Raw genomic sequence first — 23,334 nt, 5'->3', positions numbered from 1 at the left:
TGTTAAAAATGTGTCGTGTCCCTAATACAATATAGGAGGGCTATTTTTAGAGTATAAACAACTCATTATATGACTTTTATGGGGGTCTAAACTAGAGGACACAATTATGGACGAAAACGCTATTCTTGGAGTTACAAATGACAAGTGGGTAACATGTGGCATGGTTGTTTTGCCCATGGTTTTGTAAAACTACAAATAGTTTCCAAGTTGTAAATCACTATAAAAGGAGGGCTTAGGGAGGTGTTTGAATTATCGAGTTCTATTTGCAAGACTAGGTGTTAGAAGGAGTCTCTCTGAGTCTAAGTCCGAGTTTGAGTTGTGGCAATGCGCTCCTATAAGAACTTGCATTGTAAGTGTATTGTAATCTTCTTGATTTGAGAATACATTGTGCAAGTTTTGAAGGGTGGCATTTTTCTCCTGGAAAGGTTTCCCCACGATAATCATTGTGTTGTGCATTCATTGTTATTTTGATTATATTATTATGCATATCGTCCTCTCAAGATTAGTGTAGGAAGTGATTCTACGCACCTTGGCTTCTTTACATAAAAGCAAGCACCGTATATATGGTATAGGATGATTTTTTTATATTTATTAAGTAGTGGCTTCATCCAAAAAAGAACAGTGAGCCAACTCTCCATATTAAGAGAAGTGATTGTAAGATTTTGATTAATGTCTTGTATATGTATGATTTAATTTTCACAAGAAGAGATGATTTAATTTTTACACGGAATGATTATTTTCTGCTGATTTTATAAAGACCATATAAAGAGAATTTGAGAAGACATATATTAAGTATGTTAAAATACATTCTAAGCTTAGAAGTTCAAAACAAATGGAGCATAATATTTTTATCCTTCTGACAAAGTAGGCAATAAATATTTTGAAGAGATTTAGAATGCAAAATAATAAGATTACATAAACACCAACAACCCTATGTTTGGAATTGAGCAAGGATGATTGTAGTAATAATATAAATCCAACTATGTACATGGGTGTCACAACCCATTTCTCCTACTTTCGAATAAATTGGGTATTGTTGTGCCATGTAGTTTGTTTGGTAGCTGCAAATTATTATTCTATCGTATTCCTAATTCAAGTTTTGTCTATACCCTTAGGGCCTGTTTGGCTACAAGAATTGTGGAATACGACATCCATCTATATTGGAATAAGCTCTCTTCTCGTATTCATGCATTCTTAAAATAAGTTCTGGAATATCATTTGGACCTGTTTCATTGACCTGGAAGAGGAGTCGAAATATGCATATCATATGTTTGGTTGCAACAATTGAAATAGGAATTGGAATATGTTTTGTTTTAAAAATTTAATAATTAAATTATTTTTTTCAGTTTGGTAATATTTTAAATAAACAAGGATTTTTTATTTATTAAAACAAGTTTTTTTATTAATTTTTTTAAAAGACAAATTATTTTAATTAGCCTTATTAAAAAAAATTGACTTTATAAGTGAAAGATATACCACAACCTTTGAAATTCATCGAAATTCAAAGGACCTATTATATTGTATATTATAAATTTAGTTTTAAATTAAATTAAATTATTTTAATGAGTATAAGATCAAAACTAAAATCATTTTATTTTTAAATATATTAAAGAAAATAAACATTACAAATAAGTTGAGATTGTTAATATGATATTTAAATGATCTTTCGACATAGTTTTAATTATAAGACTACACACAAGATTTATTTGTAAAGATAATTTTGTGAAAGTTTAAAAAATATATCAAATCTAATATTAGTCTTTGTTGTCATTTTAAAAAATACATATTAAACGTTAAATAATGTTGACCTAGTTTACATCTTATGATGAACAGAGAAAATGGTCAAAAAATGCATTTGAGTGACAAAATACAATCAAGCAGAAAAGTCACAGACCTAACAACCCATCAAATTGGGTTTATTAAAAATTGTAATAAGTATAAGCTATTCTTACTCCATCTTTTTTTAGGAATTTTGCTATGCTCATTTTGGGGTCAAATTAGGATAGGTGAATTCTAATTCCAATTTTGTATTTTGTAAACAAACGTCAAATTGACAAACTTAGGCATTTAGATTTTCCTATTCCTGCCCAATTCTTGCAACCAAACAAAACCTTAACGCCTCATGATGGAAATGTGAAAAGATAAAAGAGCAAAAAATATGTCCTTAGAAGAATAAGGATATATATAGTTGATACTAAATTTGCTAATCGTGATTATAGAGTAGTTAATTCTAATTCATTGAATATATATTGGTTCAATTAAAATTAAAAATCTACAAAATTAAAGTTTAATTGAACTAATTTGTATATCATGAGAAAATAGTAAATTCAAACTATGTGAAACACGAGAATTTCTAAATAAAAGAGTTCCAAAAATCAAAATTTGTTATATAAGTATGCAATTGTGTAAAATATATAAAGTTTTAAAATAATGTAACTAGTGATACAAATGGCTTTTTTTTTTTTTTTTTTCTCAAAAACTATTAGATAATGAGTGAGTATTTTGCTTGTGTACTAATTGAAAATCTAATTTTGTCAATATTTTAAGCAAAAGTGAAGCATATATGTTACAAAAGCATATTAATATTTTTTAAATTTGATATATGTTTTAGTTGGAACAAATAAATTTGGAATGCTTTTTTAATAAATTTTGTAGCTTTAATATTTACTTTTTCAATCATTTATATAATTTTCTTTATTTTCTAAGGGATGCAAGTGTTTATTAAATAAATTAAGAACATATTTGTTTTAACATAATCATATTATGATACGTGTTTACATAACATATCCTATAATCTAGCCAAAAAAATTGGAATATGGGGAACCCTTCGAAACAAGGGCTCCTATAACACTAAAATAATCTAGTCAATCATATAATTTGAATAGTATATACAATTTATAAATTAATATTAGAACTTTTGAAATATTTAAGTTAATAAAAAATAAGTGTTTGTGATTGGTGAAAATTAATTAAGTTTTCGAAGGTAGTGAATACAATAGTATATTACCTCTAACAAATACAAAAATGATTGGAAGTGTTTAAGGTAAGACGATTAAACAAACACATTAAATGGAGGATTATTACTAGTAGCATGAGACCACTACCCGACGGAGAAGGAACTATTTTCAGCATGCATGCAAATCATTCTATAGGGTCTTTTTGGTATTTTCTTGCTAGAATTGGGAATGAAGATCCTTTCATCTCTATAGGTTCCATTAACAAGTAGCAATATACCTTTAAAGACCTTCTTTCCTTTTCCATGGTGAATATCAGAGAAGAGTTGTTTTGTATTGTGAAGTGGGTCGTAGATAGACTATTATTTTCAACAAAACTTGGTAATCTTAACCACACCAATTTAGAAATTATTCATAGTTATGATCAAATTAAAGACTCTCTTAATAGTCATTATCAAGAATAATTTCTGGAAGGCTTAAACATCAGACATTAAGACTTGATTCCAAGACTAAAAGTGTTAAATAATTAAAGTTGACTTATTCTTCCCAAAGTTAATTTTCCCCTTAGTGTGTGATGTTTAATGTGGCCTATAGTTTCCTCCTCTATGTCTATAATTAATGTGAATAACATTTTTTCATATCTGCAAAGCACTATAATCGAATCTTGTTTCTAAATCTTAAGGAAATCCTTAAAAAGTTTTTTTTTTTTTTAATAAATTTTTTAAGCACTGGTAGAGGCAAGCCATGGAGTGGGGATTAAACAACTTGATTTCAAGAGATTCTAGTAGAAACATGCATCGATGAGTTCCCCCCCCCCCTTTTTTTTGTATTTGATGTCTAATAAAGATCTTATATCATTTGAGCCCTATGACATTCCATTCAATCCTTGCAGGTTGAACTGCCATAACATTCAAATGAAAAGATATTTCATTGAGGTGGTAAGAGTTCCTTGAAAGGTGTTACCTACTTTCGTTAGGATAATTGAAATCCATGAAATGGTGTGGCATAAACTATTTTCACTTGTAATACACTGCAGTTACTTTGCAATGCTTGTCTGGGTACAATTTTATTTTGAAGTCATTGAATACTTAAATATAAGTCCCTCGGTTTGAAGAAGCATATAGAACTTTGTGGATGAAATGTGGGAACATTTAGAGGATGAAATTGTTTAGATGATAGTCTTGTGAGCTATTAGTGACACATCACAATTATGTTCTTGAGATTTGTTATGGAAATCTTCTGTATTAGATGGAACCATACTCTTTTTAAGAAGAATAAATGAGATTACCTTCTATTTGTTTTGAAATTCAAATCTGAAAGATGAAATTACCTCCTTGAACCTTTGTGTTGCCTCAACAGTAATAGAAGTAATCAGAGGTATACTTTTAGTAGATATTGTTTTCATGCATTTGAGTATGTGACCATTTACTCTTCATCCTACTTATCCTATTGGTTGGATGTATGATTTTATGATGATGTGTTTTAATGTGTAATTGATAATGTCTTATAATGATTGAGTGATGGTTCTACATAACATTATGAATTACTTATGATGCTTATCTTGCATATTTCACATGCATATATGATGATTATGATGTGAATTGGAAATAAAGATGATAAATTTCTTTGATCATGATAAGTTGGATACTAACCTATTTATGTGGTTTTGTGAGTGACTGAGCGATTGTGAATAGTTTTAGAACATGACTTCTTTTAACCCCACAATTCCATTGCCACTCTTGGTTTTACCTGTTTAGACTTCCTCGATGCCAAGTTGGGTATCTTTCATGCTCAAAAAGATTTTGGGGAAGCTTAACAACTTCATGGTAGGGTGGTAAGTAGGGCGGTAAAACACAATATTGATGTCCCCTTATGTTTTTGGACAGGTTATGGAGTCTTTAACAGCTTGGTTGGTAGGTTTAGTACATGATAATCTAGTAATTGGTTTGTGATTTGTTTAGAACATTTCATTTATTTTTTAATATATTTCTTTGAAGATTAATTATTGTTGATTGGTCAATATTCAAATGACCTTGAATCTTGTAGAGCTTCCATATTTTATGGAGATTGTTGATGTGGCATTGGTTTTGTAGGGGCACTCTTTGCAATGGGTTTGGTTGGAAGTATATTGTATTTGACAAAAACTAGATATTATGCATGTAATTTTGATTCCAAGATTCATGAAGACTCTAAAGGATACACATTGGAAAGAAAATAAGAGAATACGAAGGTATGTCACTAGAACCAAATAATATTGTATATTGTATATGGTGGCAAACAAGTTTGGGCTCATTTGATACATGGATCATTGTGATTGGACTTGAAGTGTAAATGATAGGAAAAGTATATCAAGGTATGTGTTTCACTTGAGTTTGGGACCCATTTTATGGGCTTCTAAGAAACAAATCATAGTTTTCATTTTAAAAATTGAAGTTAAATATATAACCACAAATGCTACAATATGTTAGGTCATATGGCTATGAAGAGTCCTATTTGATTTGAAGGAAGAACAAGAGATGAGACAAATTTATTTTGTGACAATGTTACATCACTAACTTTGACAAAAAACCCAACCTTTCATGTTTGAAACAAGCACATTGAAATTAGGTATCATGACATAAGGGATCTAGTAGAAAATGGTAATAAATAACTGAAATATTATAGATCCAAATAGAAGCTTGCAAATATATATTTACCAAGCCACTAAATTTTTATTTTTTAAAAAAAATTTGAGAAATAATTTGTGCATTATGAATATACTTTTTGAACACATGAGTATACACACACACAGAGAGAGAGAGAGAGAGAGAGAGAGAGAGAGAGAGAGAGAGAGAGAGAGAGAGAGAGATAATTGCACATAAACACATGAGCACATGAGCACACAAGATATACATAGAAACCCAAAAGAGAAAAACCACATTGAGAATAACTACTTGAATCTAGTTCCCAAATCTAGCCTCACAAAGACAAAACAAAAACTTACAATATATTATTATGCACCAAACCAAAGGAATTACAACCTAAGATAGAAACATGAATCCCAAATCAGATTTGCAAGTACTAATCAACAAGAGTCACCAATCCCCTGATCCAAGAATTGAGCACCAACCTCTAATATAATACATAGTCCATGTATTATGCAAACCTTCACAACTCAATCTTCAACATATGCTTGATCTAGTCTTCATTAAAATATTTACTCAATGTATATAGGATTAGCAACATGAATCACACCCTTCAAACTATCTTCACTTCTTATTGAGTAGAGAGATTGGCAACTTTTTCCACTTTCCCAAACTCATACATCTTGGAATGGTAATTACATACTCGTGTTGGCCTGGAACATATTTATAGAACTCACAAGTTGGCCACAAGAAAATTCCTTTTACCAAATGTGTAGTCAACTATGTTCAAAAGACAACATGCCACTCGAGGAGTTAGAACATGCTATACATTATACAACACAAACTTTACTGGTCCAAACCAAACTTCACACACTTCCTCTAGCTATCACACATTACAATACCCCATCCTATTTGTTTTAACATCAGTACAATCATCGATTGTAACACAATGACCACTCTATCAGTCAAACTTTATGTCTAGTTGACCAAAACCTTTGAACCTTTGGAATAACAAACTTTTGGTGTCAATTTGATTTACTTCCAAATCAAAATCCATAACTATAAATTATAGTAGAATGTGGAGCCAAGTGCTAAGACATTGCAAAAGAACTTACTATTCTTGAACAAAATACCTTATAAACCTAACATATCTACCTCTAGACAACAAAAGTTATGCTAAAAAACTAGGAACTATTGATACTTGAGGAACTGGGAAAGAATTTGTATACAATCAGAAGAAACTATTGATATTTTTTCTTCTTTTCCTCATCTTCTATTAGTTTTCTTGCATGTTTTGCTTCCCTTAGTGCTTCCCTAAGTTGTATAATGTTTTCTTAAAGTTTTACCTTCCTCTTTGTCATTTTCTACTTCTTACATTTTTTTAACTCCTCCTCCATCCGCCTTTTTGGATCCTAGGCATCCAACATGTCAATGTACTCATCTAATGTGAGAATTTTTTATTGCCCACTCAATCGAAGAAAAATTGATCGACATCCCCTTGAAGTAACCCATTGTACTAAAAGTCTCAAGCATTGGCTTGTTGATGATGATAGTTTTTGCCTATCCTCTAATTAGAATATGTTCCATGATGATCCAGAGGATGACGACAAAAGAAGAAATGAGAAAATACCAAAATCTATTTTTTTTTGTATTTTCTATGTTCTAGTATTTTGCATTTTCGGCAGCCTCTGGGACATTTTTGGGTTTCAGCAGGCTTAAGACTTTAGACACTAAATGTAGAATTTTAGGAGATCTATCCAAAAATTATAACGGTTCATGATTTTGAGCTATGAGTAGAAAGTTATGACTTCTATAAGAAGATGTAATTTTTAATGTAGATTTTTGTAGTTTTTTATAGTTGTTAGAGTTTATTTTGTAATTAATTATGTTGCAGACTCTTCATTTTCATTTCCAAGGGTTAGTGACTGGGATCCATCAAAATTGTACAAACTCTATTTTTGAATTGAGTGGATCACTTTTTGGCTTGCATAATCTGTTGTACTAAAATTGTGTTATTCATATTAGAATTAACAATACCACAGGTTTCACACTAGGTGTTGTAATCTAGAATCATAATTTGGATCATCCTCTGGGGTGCACGACACAAAGTCAACTTCTTCATTACTCATATGATTTTCATCATCTAAATATGGACCATTCTCTTCATCCTAGTCCCTTGTGTTTGTGAAGTAATGGATAAAGTTTTTAGGATCAATTCGAGGAGAATATGACATGGAAAAGGTGACCTCTTCTATGCCCATTTTGTATTAACTCCTACATCATTTATTGCTAGTACATCCCACTTTAGTTGGACAACTTGTGTAGGTAGACTTAGGCCTTCTAATGTGGTTTTAGTAGCATCATTTGGTGTAGCTTGCACAACAAGAATGTGTGATTGGGTTGTCTATGGTGGACCACTCACACCCTCACCCAAACCATCTACATTGTACCCTTCATTAAATCTATCAATTTATTCTTTAATTTACCCTACTAAACACATAAATGCCTCTACTATGTGTCATTCAAAATTGTTATCCAATGTGACTACACGAGCCTCACTTCCAGCTTGTTGCACTTACTGTTGAACATCAAATACCTCACTTGACCTCATATCGTTCTACAAGGTGTTTCAATTAAATGGCCAAAAAGCAGTCCTATGAAACCCACTCATAATGTTTCCTACTAGCAACGCTTCCTTGAATGCAAGACTTGTAAGAGTTGCTACTTCTTCTCTACAAATTTCAATGTGGGGGCTATAGACTTTCATGTAGTCCTTTTCTTTTTGAAGCAATTCTTAGAAGGAGAGATCGATAGGAGTAAGCAATGTTAGCAAGTCAATTCATAAGCCCTTCACTTGTTCTATTATTTGGCATGTCACATGACTACCATGACCATCAAAGATAAGAAGTGCCCTATTACTGGGAGAAATCCCTATGGGAATAGATCTTGCAAAATGTTGTAACCAGTTAGAAACAATTCCTTAGTCATCTATGCATGCACCAACCTCATAGTTTTGAATGTAATTTTTTATGTACCTCTTTGCTTTAAATACTTGTAAAATATAGGAATAGTCATTCCATTTAACACTAACACAAGCTAAAACTATGATACACTATCTACTTTTTGATATCAAGCATGGTACACATCTCTACCCCAATCTAGCAATCACTCTCATTTTCTATAGTTCCTCCCAACTCAAACATCAGTCTCATCACAACTCCATATTGGACTACTTTTATAGTGGTTCAAATTCTAGATTTTCTCCAAGTTTTCATAGAACAATGACACAACAAAAGGTCATGGAATAATTACTCGATTGATGTCCACTCTTTTAGCTATTCTCATTACCAAATTAGGGTGCATACGACACAAAGTAGGCATACAATTCTTGAATCCACATTTGAAAAGTATCCCCAATAATTGTGGCAGCAATTATTTGTAATTGATTGACCAATAGACCATGCCCTATATCTATCATTTTCTTGCACCATTCCACTATATCATCTTCATCCTTAGATAAAATGTTACGTGGTACCCTGGCAAATGATGATGTAATTCCAGTCAACCATGTGACCTCAAAGTGGTATTAGGGACACCACATTTGACTAATGCACCTCTAATTGAAATCCCCTTATCATCTATCAAAGCAATTTCCTTTCTCATGTCAAGTTTGGTCCTTGCTCTTGCATTTTCCTGGATTAAAGGTAGAACATTCTCAACATTTGGCTCTACGTGCACATTATGTTGATTGTACAACCAATATTTTTTTGTTTATTCTGATCACAAGGATTTAATTCTTCATTGGGGATTGCATATGTTTCTTCTATGAAGTGTACTCAAGTCACTCAAACTATGATCTTTATCATTTTGAATTTTGCCTCCACCCTTGCCTCTACCAGATTGTATATGTTTCTTCTATGAAGTGTGTAAGAATTTGCCTTAAGACAAAATAACACCAAGATCAAGAAGCTCAAGCACTAGCACAATATGGACCAATAATGGATGATTAGAATAACAATAATGAGAATATCATATGTGTACATACACACTAGAAATGCCTGTATATAAAGGCATCTAGAATGACTAGGAATCAACAAGGTGATAAGTCTCACAACTAAGCACATGTCCACCAAGAGTAGATTATTCTCCATTCAGCATAAAAGTTAGTGCGATGATGAGAGGATAATAATATAGAGGTTTATCTCATAAAGAGATGTTGTAGACACCATGTGCTTAATTAGAGTGCGAACAGCTGTGTTGTTTACATGACAGCTCAGATGATTTTGCAAACTCATGTGTTGTCAACAAGACAATTCATGTGACTACACATACTCCTAGGTGTTTATATGATAATGCATTTAACCTAAGTAAACTTAAGTAAAGTGTAATAATAAATAATTACCTTAAGTGCAACTTGGGCGAATGCACTTAAATTCACAAAAGCTATGATGAAAATGCATGATGGGTCCTAACTACTAGGCCATGTTAGGTACCCATGTACAAATGCAATGCTCTACATATAATGTGATGCAATGAAATGAAATCTCTTTGAAAATGGATAAAAAGAGGGAAAACCTCATGGGAAAAACCCTCTCCCAAAAAGAGCGAAAAGTACAATAAAGAAGATGAGAGAGAAGAAGACCTTATGTAAGGAAAAGATCCCTCCCAGAAGAAAGAAGAGAGAAGTCAAGGGATGCCCCTTTCTAAAATATCATGCACCCCCAAGAGATCTCACAAATGAATATACTTGACCTTAGTGAAGGGTTTGGTGAAGATGTTTGCAATCTGTTGTATTGTAGGACAATATTGCAATGCAATAACCTGCTCATGTATCAGCTCTTTGATGTAGTGCATGTGAACCTCAATGTGTTTGGTTCGTTGATGTTGAATTGGATGTTTTGAGATCTCAATAGCACTCTAATTATCACAATGAATGACTATGGGTTTACATATGTCAAATCCAAACTCCTTCAGAATATGTTGTAACCAAATAGCTTCTATAGCCACAATGACAGCTCCTCGATACTCAACCTTAGTTGAAGAAAGATCAATACTATTTTGCTTCTTACTCTGCCAAAAAATGAGGCCGGAACCAAGATAAAACATGTAACTTGAAGTAGACTTGCAAGAATCAAGATCTTTGCATAGTCTGAGTCTGTATAACCAAGTACCCGTTGCATAGTGTATCCCATGTGTATGTGTACCCTATATGTAGTGCAAGATGCGTTTAGCAGCCTTCCAATGAAGCTCATGTGGCTCTTCAATGAAGTGAGAAACCATGCCAACTACAAAAGCTATGTTAGGGCATGTATGTGTCAAGTAAATGAGACTCCCAACCAACTGTCTGTACAATGTAGCATCGACAAGTGGAGTGGAACACTAAGCCTCTAACTTAACACCTAAAAGAAAGGGAGTAGGTGCAGGCTTGTAGTCACTCATGCGAAATTGAGCAAGTAGATCAAGAGCATACTTGGGTTGAGAAAGTGTGATCCTAGCTGAAGATTGTGTGATCTCAATACCAAGGAAATAATGAAGTAAACCAAAGTCTATCATAGCAAATATGTCCTACAAAGAAGTCTTGACACTAGCAATGATGGATGAAGTACTTCATGTAATGATCAAGTCATCTACATAAAGCACAAGTATCAAGTGTGAGTCATCCCTCTAAAGAATGTAGACATTCAAATCTAAATGACACCTAGTGAATCCTACTGAGAGTAGGAAGGAATCCATCTTGGCATACCAAGCCCGAGGAGCCTACTTAGGACCATAGATAGACTTTTTCAACTTACAAACCATAGTAGAATCCTGAATGAAACCTTGTGGCTACTCCATATAAATCTCCTCAAGAAGATCACCATTCAAGAATGCACTCTTCACATCCATTTGATGTACAACCCAACCATGAGCTGCAACAATAGCTAGTGTCAAATGAATGGAGTTCATCTTAGCTACCGGTGCAAAGGTCTTAGTATAGTCAATAACAACAACTTGTGAGAAACCTTTGGCAACAAGTCTAGCCTTATACTTATCCACACTTCTATCCATTGCAAACTTGGTCCGATAGATCTACTTAAATCGAACCAACTTTCTTTCCTTAGGAAGAGGAACTAAGTCTCAAGTATTGTTTTTCATTAAAGAGTTATATTCTTTGTCCATGGCCTTGTCCCATTCAGGAACCCCTGATGCTTCCTTATATGACTATGGATCAAAAGAAATGGCAATATATGCATGTGGAAATGATTTGTGTTGTGCTCTTGTCCTCCTAGTATCTGAAGGATTCCTCAACTATTTATGGATCCTGTGAAGTAGGTGTCCTATGAGTCAAAGTTGAAGGAATATCATCTTCCAAGTCACTATCATCACTATCATCACTTTTCATGAAGGAGGAAGGAGGAGTTGAATGAGCCAAACTTGGACAAGTCTCTTCAAAGTGAACACTCCTCTCAAATAAGATTTCATGTGTCTCTAGATCTATGAGTTTATGTGCCTTAATGTGGTTAGGATATCCAACAAATATACAAGGTTTTCTTTGAGGTTCCAATGCCTTTCGTCTTTGTGGAGGTATCCTTGCCTATGCTAGACAACCAAAAACTTTAAAGTGTTTTACACTTGGTTTTCTGCCACACCAAACGTCAAAAGGTGTAATTCCATCTAAGGCCTTATGGGGACTTCTGTTTTGGATGTAATTGGCACAACACATGGAATTTTCCCAAAAAACTGATCTGGAGACTTATGTTGTAGCATACAAGTGGTCATCTCCTTAAGGGTTCTATTCTTCCATTTAGCAACACCATTTTGTTGTGGCATGTATGCAACTGAATGTTGAAGATCAATACCCTCATGAGTACAAAAGTCGATAAGCCTTGAGTTCACATATTCCCTTCCATTATCTGTTCAAAGAATCTTGATGGCTTTCCCTGATTGCTACTCAACTAAAGCTTTGAAGGTGATAAACTTATCAAACATTTCACTCTTATGAGTAATAAAGAAGACCCAAGTGTAGCGTGAAAAGTCATCAATGAAGGTGAGAACATAGCGAGCCTTTCCAAATGATGGTATTGGAAATGGGCCAGCTACATCACTATGAACCAATTCAAGAACAACAATAGCTCTCAAGACTTCTCCTGGTCAAACTTCTCTTCAGGATGCTTGCTTGCTTCACAACCTATACATACACCCTCTAAATACTTGACTTGAGGTAGACCAGTGACCATATTCTTGTTGCTAAGTTGTTAAAGGCAATGGTAATTGAGATGTTCAAACCTCTTACGCCATAGTTTACTTTGTGAATTTGAGTGGATCAACAAGGCAAGGGAAGTGGACTTAGGCACAAAATGAGAAAAAGAATAAAGTCTTTTATCATGATTCCAATTGCCACCATAGAATCATCCTTTAGATTTTTCACCACAATTGAATTAGGAAGGAACTCCACTTTGTTGCCACATCCATAGTGAGTTATTTGGTAGATTGAAAGAAGGTTGGTGCTAAGGTTGGGAACATGATGAACATCATTGAAAACTCCATTGTCCAACTCAACATTCCCTTTTCCTTCAACTTCCACTTGTGTGTCATTTCCCACATAGATGTAAGGTACATGTGATGGTTTCAAAGAGGAAAAATGCTCCCTTGAAGCACCCATATGATGTGTAGCTCATGAATCAAGAACCCATTCCTCAGAATTGTTTGTACTTGCTACCAAAGCCTGTCCCTTACCTTCTGAAGTGGATGAAGATCCATTATCCTTATAGGCATTTGGCACATCAATATTATGTTTCCTCATTATGTTTAGCAACTCATCAATTTTCTTATCCTTACACTCATGTTCATCATGACCATTCTTCTTACAATAGGCACAAGTTTTCTTCTCCCTTTTGTTGAAGTTGTTCCCTTTGTTATTATTTTCGGAAAAAAATTGCCTTGTTGTGAGGAAGATTGTTGTGTGGAGGAAGATTGATGTGTAGAGGAATATTGTTGTGTGTCATCTTGTGGCTTAGCCTTCCACTGCTTTTGCTTCTTGTTGGAATTTTTACCACCTTGATTCCTTTGATCACCTTATTAGCCACCAAGGCTTTGGACTTGGAAGACTAGAGAATTCTCATACTCACTAACTTTTCATGTTCTAAGACCAACATTCCTAAAAAATGACTCAAATGAAGGCTTAGTTAAGGCACTTCCCATTGTTAACTTGTGAGTATTATAACTTGAAACAAAAGTGACATATTCAGGAGGAAGACGAGTCATCACATGTTTGATCAACTTTTGATCCTTGATGGGTTCACCACAATCCTTAAGTTGTGCCCTATACATGTCTACTTGGGTAAGATAATCTTTGATGGTGTCAAAATTCCTAGAATCCAATTTGAGAAGATTGTTCTCAATGGTGTAGGTCATATCTTCATCTACTATCCCATACAATGATTCAAGTTTATCCCAAACTTCTATTGGATTGTTAATGTTCTTGATGTGATATTTGACAGGATCTAAGATATTTTTTAACAAGGTTCCTTGGGCCATTTCTTATTTTGATGCCCAGTCTTCTTTATGAGACTCATTAGCATCATCATCAGGTTTCTTTACTGCACCAGTTACATAACACTAAACCTTTTTCAAGCAATGGTTCCTTTTATCTTTTCTTTCCAAGTAGCATAATTATGTGGTGTTAACTTAGAAAAAGAACCCATAATGCAAAAGGAAGAACACAATATCAAGGAGACACCAGAACACAAGACACACACCCCCTTTTCACTGAATCAAAGAACACCCCCCCCCCCCAAATGAATGCTTTAGGCACTTTATATGTAGTGCGTTTACAATAGGCCACTTGTCAAAATGGACACAAGTGGACTTCTAATTTTGTTGTTTACAACCTCCTGTTGGAGTTCAAATCTGGTACTTAGCAATGTAGCTCAGATATACAACAATTTTGAAGTTTAATCAAAGCAATACAATGCAAAAAAGGACCTATTTTTGAAAGTGATATTTCTGTCCACACAAGCCTATAATATGATTGCAAATATGGAAAGTAGACGAAAAATAATGCACTTTCAAAAAAATGGAACCTAAAAATGTGTCCAGATGAGCCCATACGGAGCATTTGAAGTTGTAAAATGTAGGATTGGATAGGTACAATCAGCAAAAAATGATTTTTCTAACAAATTCGTGCACCAAAACTAGAAAATAACAACACCACTAAAAAGTTCAAGAAATTCTAGCAAAAAAAAAAGCACTTGATTTGGAGTCCGAATGACCGAGATATGCCCTCCTGAAGTCAAATTGTCAAATCAAAACTCCATATGGTGAGGGGTTTGCAGAGGAAACTACAAGGTTAAATTTGACGTCCGAATGACTTTCATGGCAATGTAATTTGGCCTACTGGTGACAGTTAAACAATCATCAAATTTAAGATAGTGAAATGGTGACATTAATGAAAAAAGGCCAGCTAGGTTGATGTGGCAGTAGAGATTGATGTGTCAGATGATGTCATCAGTGTATAGATTTCTATGTGGTAGTTGACTGGGATCTGCGTTGGCACTACTGATATGGTAGATAACGTGTTTAGGGGTCTATGTGGCAGTGACATGGCCGAGTTATGTCAGCACTAACTTGTCAAACGACGTGGCTTGTCTTGGCGCTAACTGTGCCTGCTGTTGTGGTAGGGTGCAGCGGCGATGATGTGTCCAGGGGTGACGTGCCAGAGGATGAACTTGTTGGCATCGACGAGGCTGACGACATAGGCCGACATGGAGGACGCATGGTGGGTGACGTGGCCTTGATCGGTGGAGGGCGGGTCGCATTATTTATTGGCCACCGAAGTTGAAGTGGTCGACAGGGATAGTGATTGTCGGTGGGTGGGAGAGTCACTGGTGGTCGGTGGGCCAGCGGTGGGTTTAATTCCACATGCACCAAGTGTTGGTGCCTTCGATTGTTTAAAAACAATGCCCCAAAGAGGGTGAAGTGGCTTGAAGGTTGCTGGAGTATTGGAAGTCTACTGGTTTGTGTGTTCTGTCGTGGAAATTTGGAATATGTCATCGCTAGTTTGTGGTTGCCATAGAATATTCCACGAGAAGATTTAACCACCCAGTTTTCCTGTGATAAATGCTTCTCCTACAGGCCAATTTTGCAAATCAGGTCTTCAAGTTCTGATTTGCAAAATTTTTTACCTCAAATTTGACTATAGCCTAGGGTAGGAAAATTTATAGCCAAAATTCACTGAATTGACACTCTAGACACAATGGCGAGGTTCGCTTTGGCTCTACATGCTCCCAATAACTGCAGATACTCTGAATATGAACTGTGGCCCTCCAAGAGGTGAAGTAAAAATGGTCTCCAATGGCTATGTGAAGAGAAGCTCTCTCAACTCTGATACCATTTAAGAATTTCCTTAGGGCAAAATAACACCAAGATCAAGAAGCTCAAGCACTAGCACAATATGGACCAATAATAGATGATCAGAATAACAATAATAAGAATATCATATGTATACATACACACTAGAAGTGCTTGTATATAAAGACATCTAGAATGACTACAAGTTAGCAAAGCGATAAATCTCACAACTAAGCACATGTCCACCAAGAGTGGATTATCCTCCATTGAGCACAGAAGTTAGTACGATGATGAGAGGATAAGAATACCGAGGTGCATCTGATAAAGAGATGTTGTAGACGCCATGTCATTAATTAGAGTGGGAACAACTGCGTTGTCTACATGACAACTCAAATGATTATGCAAACTTCTACATTGTCAACAAGACAACTCATATGATTACGCATACTTCTAGGTGTCTATATGATAATGCATTGAACCTAAGTAAACTTAAGTAAAGTGTAATAATAATTAATTATTTACACTAGCAAAGTGTACTCCCCAAGTCACTCAAGCTATTATCTTTATCATTCTGATCTTTTCCTCCACCCTTGCCTCTACTAGTACCTTTACCTCGTGCCATGAATGTAAGTTAACCTGCATGAGAACACTCAATTTACACAAAATAATATATATTCAACAAACCAAAACCCTCAACAACATTTGCAAAATAATTAACATTGAAGGAAATCTTTGTTGGGCACAAACCTAGAGATCACAAAGAATAGTTAAGGAGCTAAGATGGAGAGCCTAGTTGCAAATGGGAATAGTCGGAGAAGGGTTACTTGGCCAAAATGGTGAAAAAGGTTTTGAAAACATTATTTTTTGGGCTCCCAAATGAACTGGCATGATGCATATGTATACAAGATTATGCAAAATTGTGCATATGTATATAAAAAATTATGAAAAAATGTACGTGTATACACAATTACGCTTATATATACACAATTATGTGAATATATACATAATTATGCATATTTATATAAAATAATTATGCATCTGTATACATAATTATACATATGTATCTAAAATTATGCACATGTATACATACTTATGCATATGCATACAAAATTATGCATCTATATATGCAATTAAGCATATAGATAATCATTTTAGAGAAATATGAAAACCCCCAATGACATTTGCAAAATAATAAACATGATGAAGGAAACGGAATGCATTTGACAAAATGATTGAAAAAAAAAACAAATGCATGAACAATGAAGGAAAATACATCATTTTATTGCAACCCTTTATGTAGACAGAAATTCATTTTAGATCAATTTAAAAATTCCCATTTACATTTGCAGAACTAATAAACATAATAGAGGAAGTGTAATGCATCTAGATAAATTGTTGCAAAAATCCAATCCAATTGAGTTGAATCCAATAACTATGTGAATAGGAAATATTTCAGTTAATTGTACTATACACGCACACACACACACAAGAAACATTGATCATTTTATTGTAATCCTTAATGCATATGGACAATAATTTCATTTTAGAGAAATATTAAAAATTCCAAAGACATTTTCAAAATAATAAATAGGAAATTCAATGCATTTGAATAAAAGACAGTAGAATATGAATTGCATTGGAATCCATTTCAATTAATAGAATGGTTGTGACAATAGGGACCATTTCAGTTAATTGTACTAATAATGTATATATATACATTTCTATGCATATTTTATTGTAACCCTTTATGCATACATATAATCAATAGATATTTTAGTTATATGTATTAATAATGTGTGTGTGTGTGTGTGTGTGTGTACACACACACACACACACACACTTCTATAGTCCATAACAATTTATATGAATGATGATAGAAAAAACCAAAATACATGAATGGTGAAGGATAATCCATCATTTAATTGTAACTGTGATAGAAGAAAACTATTTTAGTAAAATTTAATGCATTAGAATTATATATATATATATATATATGAATGATGATAGAAAAAACCAAAATACATGAATGGTGAAGGAGAATCCATCATTTAATTGTAGTTGTGATAAAAGGAAACCATTTCAATAAAATTAAAAAGCATTAGAATTATTTCAATATTATGTATTTAATTGTGACAATAGGAAATGCTTCAATTAACTATACTAGCCTATAGAAGATCTCTATGAAGCCAAATTTAGCATAGAAATCTCCCTTCTCTAAATTGTGCACAGAATATTCAAACAAACGAAGCATACATAAAATTTGTACAAGTTAAGGCATTTATAAATTATACACCATTACAAAATGGACACATTGAGTCTGAATTTTGAATTTTGGTAGGAAACAATTAGTCATTTGAGACATAATTAGGAGATGTGTAGTGCGAGATGAATTGAGGTTGCTTGCATTCATTTGGTCCTTTTATAATTAAATCCTATTTCTTATTGCTTGCATTCATTCAAACATTTCATACTTGTATTTTTTATTTAATTTTCATTTATGTGGATTTATTTTCATGTTTTTTTTACATTCTTTTTTATGTCTATTGGGGAGCCTTACACTAGTTGTTGATTATGGAGGTACTAATAGTAATTGGAGTTATTGCATTTACATGCTCAAAGAAGTTAGAGAGAAAGTATTGAAGACATCCCATCAAGTTCAATTTTTATTTTAAAATTGTCAATTAAGGGACTAATAATTGCTCACTTGTACATGTTTTTTTCAAAATATGTGTTTTGTAGACATGTACTTTTTAGATAAATAATAAAGTTACTTTATTTGTGCAAATGATCATGTGTGTTACTCAAATGAGGACCATTTATGGTTTATTTTTATTTTATCAACTACTTATACGATTTTGAACATGTATTGGGCGTCTAATTTTTTGGGGGGACTATATTTTGGGTTGGATATCCAAGGCAAATCCAACCCTTAGGATTGGAAATCTTCAATCAATACCATAGTGTGTACGCACTATAGTGCATACATGCTATTTGAATATGAAAATATGACCCTTTTATGCTATTTTCAAATAGAGCATACACACTCTAGTGCATACACATTATGACCATTTCTAAGCCTATGGCTCAAGCAATACAAAGCATAGTGTGTACACATTATGTCTTGGACGAGGTAAAACCAAAAAGTGGCAACTTTTTGGTCCCCCATCTTTGTGCACATACATGGGGATTGATTGCAACTTTATCTCAACATAAGATTTACCTTTTCCAAAAAAAATTGAAATTTTTAATTTTTAGGCTAAGTTAGGGTTTTCAAGGAAATTAATCATTTTTTATTTTTCTTACACTTTGTATAAAGGGAAATTGATATATTTGGATTGAATCACTAAACATATAACTAGTTAACATAAGCAATTGTCAGTTAATGATTACACAAATAATAAGACAAGTTTCTAACCATTTGGTTAATGTCAAAAGCCAAAGTCATTCATTATCATTAAGCCAACATAGTGTTAATTACCTACGTGGGAAAAGATCTATCATTTGTATAGAATGTTTCCCATGCTTTACCTCTTCAAATGTAGAGTTTGTTTTAATTCAACGACATTGATCAAATGGCATATTCATTCACAACAAGAAACTTAAATAAAATACGATGTAGTTGAATGAATTTGATTAAGAAGATGATTTATTATAATTAACATAATCTTATGTACACTATCAAATGAAAAATTACAAAAGTAATTTTATGATAACTAAGTCTAAATAACTAGTTAGTCCATGCCTACTAATATTTCAAGTGGCTTTGTCTAATTAGCATCTAAACTAAAAAATATTCAAGTTCTAAAGTTCAAGGACATATTTATACTAGTTTATGTTTAAATTAATTTCCAACCATTAATTAATTTTATCTTATTGGCTAATCTCGATTTTACGAGGGCTTTTAATAGTTTCCCAAGTAAAAAATAACAATAAAATATCTAGAAGTTTCTTGGAACATTCTTTTCTCTAGAATGTTCCACTTCATTCTAAAACTAATTTGTGGAGACAGAGTTTGGGTCTTTTGATCAATAAGGCTCACTCAAAGAAAAAATAGTTCAAGTGCAAAAACAATGGGTGTATGGTGGGAATTTCAATTTTCATTTAGTTATTTGGATTTCAAATTTTGTTCAATTCTTTGTAGGTCTTGTTTTCATTTTGGTTCATCTAAGTTTTGGTTAGTTCAACAGAAATATGCTCTAGCCCTCACAAAAATAATTTGTAAGCTTCTCACCTCATTGAGGTTAGTTAGATCACAAATCTATACATTTTGTGGGTTTTTAGTCCATTACTATGGCAGATTTTTAAATCCATCACCATGGTGAATACACACTTGAGTTAATGGATCAATCATGAAAGAGTGAGAACTTGTAGCCATATATCTTTCTCTTTATTTCTATGATATAAATGTGATGGTGCATACCACTTTCTTCATTTTTAAGCTAAGTGAGTGGAAAATGGTGTGGAAGCAACATTGAAAAGCAATAAGGCCCTATTCAATGGGTGGTCAAATTTTGTTTCTAGTTAGTCTACAAGACCCTATGGGTCATTTGATGAAAGAATTTAATAAGGAATCTAGAAGGGAAGTCAAGTTATGCAATAAGGAATCTAAAAGTGAAGTCAAGTTTTGGGCCTAAATGGCCTTTAGGGACATTTAGGACCATATTGGTCAAATACGTCTAATGTTGGATCTAGACTAATCCTTTACTCAAAGTGGTATGGTTGAATTCTCAAATGTGTTATCTTTCTATTCCATTTGGTTTGAATCAATTTTTTGAGGATTAAAACATTTTAGAAGAAAATATGTGTGGTCGGTTTGAGAAATAAGGTTAGCCTAGTGTTTTACAATAACATCACTCTAGTTTGAATTCTAACCATTGAAAATTTATGGTCTTGGGTGGAATTCAAGAAAAGAGGATATACTATAAGATTAATTTGGTTTTAGATAGGAAGACCTTGGCACTTCTGAGGAACACAAAGCCCTAGTCGAGCATCTTAATGTGCTCGGGTAGCAACAAACTGTGAATTAGATTGTGGAATGAAGAGTGGAGTGAATCAATTTGAAAAAATGGTGGATTTGGTGTTTTTATATGCCCCTTGATGTGTTTAAATAGTTTTTAAATTTGTGGAATCTAAAACTAAGGTACTTGCTTTAAAAAAAAGACCTAATTAGGCCTAATTCCTTAACTAGCCCTATATGTCTTCAGGGATCCATTGGGAGGGGTTGAAAACTACAACTCAAAGGATTGACATAAGCCCCAAAAGGGTGCCTAAAAAGCTAGTTTGTTTTAGGGGTCCTTTGGATTTTTGTTTTACTCAATTAAGCCTAAAAAACAGAGCAAACATACCTAATTGAATTAGGCCTCTTCACTAGGTCTCAAGGGACAATTTTGTGTCCACGAAAATTAGAGGGGTAAAATCTTGTTCAAAGTCTTGAGTTGAAACTAGGAGGGTATAGGCAAGCCACTTTTCCCATCCTAATTGCCTTGGAACCCTATGGGTTTTAGTTGTTTTTGAAGAGATCAATTGGTGGGAAGAGATTATGAATCTATAGTGGTCTTGGGTGATCCATATTGAAGTCTTGCCATTTGTATCTAGGTCGCTTTTAAAGCCTTGGTTCATCTACTGATAGAGAGAAGGTATATTTGGTTTGTTATTTGATTCTTCCAAACCCTATAGTTGATTTGTAGAGTGGTTTTACTAGTCTCTCCCATCAGATACAAAGGCTTTCCATATAAGAAGAAACAAAAAGAGTTATAGAATTATTCATCTTTATCTAGATGAGGTGATTAAGGTTGATTAAAGCCCTATTGGGAGAGGCTTTCTAGAAGGGATGAAGTAATGGTCAATTGAAGGAAAAGAGAATCAAAATTAATTGGATATTAAATGCCTTGAGTTTGAGTACTTTCTCTCCCTTGACTTCTCTCTTTCTCTACTATATATCAACCAATTTGCACAATTCATTTATTGCACAGCATTGTGGTGGATTTAATGGAGCCAAAAGTAGTTAATAGCCATGTCTTGTGGCATTTAGCAGCTTCATTATACTCACTGGTATAATACAAGTTGGGTTGTTAGTTTGGGATGGGGGGAGGGGAAGGGTAAATGCACAAAGATGGAGGACTAGAAAGGGGGTATAAATTGCCACTTTTTTCCTTTTCTTTTTTTCTGAAATAAGAAAAATCTGAACTTTGGCAATAAATTAAAGATGCTTGGACTCAATATTTAAAGATACAATAATAAAAATGTTGTAGCCCTTTGAATCTAATTTCTAAAATACTAACTTTTATGTTAAATGGTGGAGTTTAAGGCCCTCAAAAAGAGGGAGCACACAAAGTGGTCTTGTTTTTTGAGTACATTTATAACATAGTGTCAAGTATGCTCCCTTTAAAATCTTAAATTTTTTTTTGGATTTTTTTAATTTCTTTAGTGAGGAGTTAGCTAACACTGCGTAGTTTATCCTAGATATTTCTGGTAACTTTTTACTCTATTCTTGATTTATTGTGATTTTTTAAAGTGGATTTATCTCAAAAATGTGAAATTTTGTTGTGGCACCCCTAGAAATTATTGAAGACTAATAAAAAATAAAAACTTATGAAAGAGATTAGTTTTTGAGAAAATATATCCCCCAAAATACTACAAGTTATTTTTTGACAAAAAATGAATATATATTGAAAACAAATTAGTGATGAAAGGCTTAGCATAATCAAATTATTTTTTAAATGGTATGGTTAGATAGCTAACAAGGAGATGTATAATCTTATGTAACCCGATACTTTTATTATATAACCATGTGCAAACCTGATGGATGTCACACAACCAAATCTATGTTTTTTTTTTTGTGTTAACTTGCTAGAAATCACATCTCAGACTCGTTTTAGATGTCCAAGCCTTTGGGTTGGATATCCAAGGCAAATCCAACCCTTAGGATTGGAAATCTTCAATCAATACCATAGCATGTATGCACTATTTGAATATGAAAACTTGGCACTTTTATACTATTTTCAAATAGAGCATACACATTATGAAAAAACATAGTGTGTACACACTATATTTTCCCATATCTAAGCCTATGGCTCAGGAAATACAAAGCATAGTGTGTACACATTATGTCTTGGACGAGGTAAAGATCCCCCATCTTTGTGCACATACATGGGGATTGCTTGTAACTTTATCTCAACATAAAATTTACATTTTCCAAAAAAAAAATTGAAATATTTAATTTTTAGGTTAAGTGAGGGTTTTTTAGGGAAACTAATAGCTTTTAATTTTTCTTACACTTTGTATAGCCTAAGGGTTTTATGTCATAGAGTCTTCAAAGGGAAATTGATATATGGATTGAATTACTAAATATATGACTAGTTAACATAAGCAGTTGTTAGTTAATGATTACACATAGATAATAAGGCATTTCTAACCATTGGGTTAAT

The 23,334-nt window shown here is 33.3% G+C and overlaps 1 protein-coding gene across 2 annotated transcripts in view; it reads right to left on the bottom strand.

Annotated features, from left to right (window-relative positions):
- LOC149561870 (MADS-box protein GGM13-like) overlaps positions 1–23,334 on the bottom strand; it is a 133,913-nt gene that overhangs the window by 3,079 nt on the left and 107,500 nt on the right. Inside the window, exon 6 of one of the 2 annotated variants that reach the window (XM_089825401.1) lies at positions 16,036–16,543. The exons of the other annotated variant lie outside the window; for it this stretch is intronic. Coding sequence (XP_089681527.1) covers positions 16,457–16,543 — 87 coding nt within the window. The 3' untranslated portion in view covers positions 16,036–16,456. Of the gene's footprint in view, positions 1–16,035; positions 16,544–23,334 lie in introns of those variants that run through there. 2 annotated transcript variants of the gene reach the window in all.

The sequence above is a fragment of the Cupressus sempervirens genome, chromosome 4 (assembly GCF_028749045.1).
Source record: "Cupressus sempervirens isolate cs-2001-9-10 chromosome 4, ASM2874904v1, whole genome shotgun sequence".
NCBI classification, from domain to species: Eukaryota; Viridiplantae; Streptophyta; class Pinopsida; order Cupressales; family Cupressaceae; genus Cupressus; species Cupressus sempervirens.
This window is presented reverse-complemented; position numbering and strand designations above follow the sequence as displayed.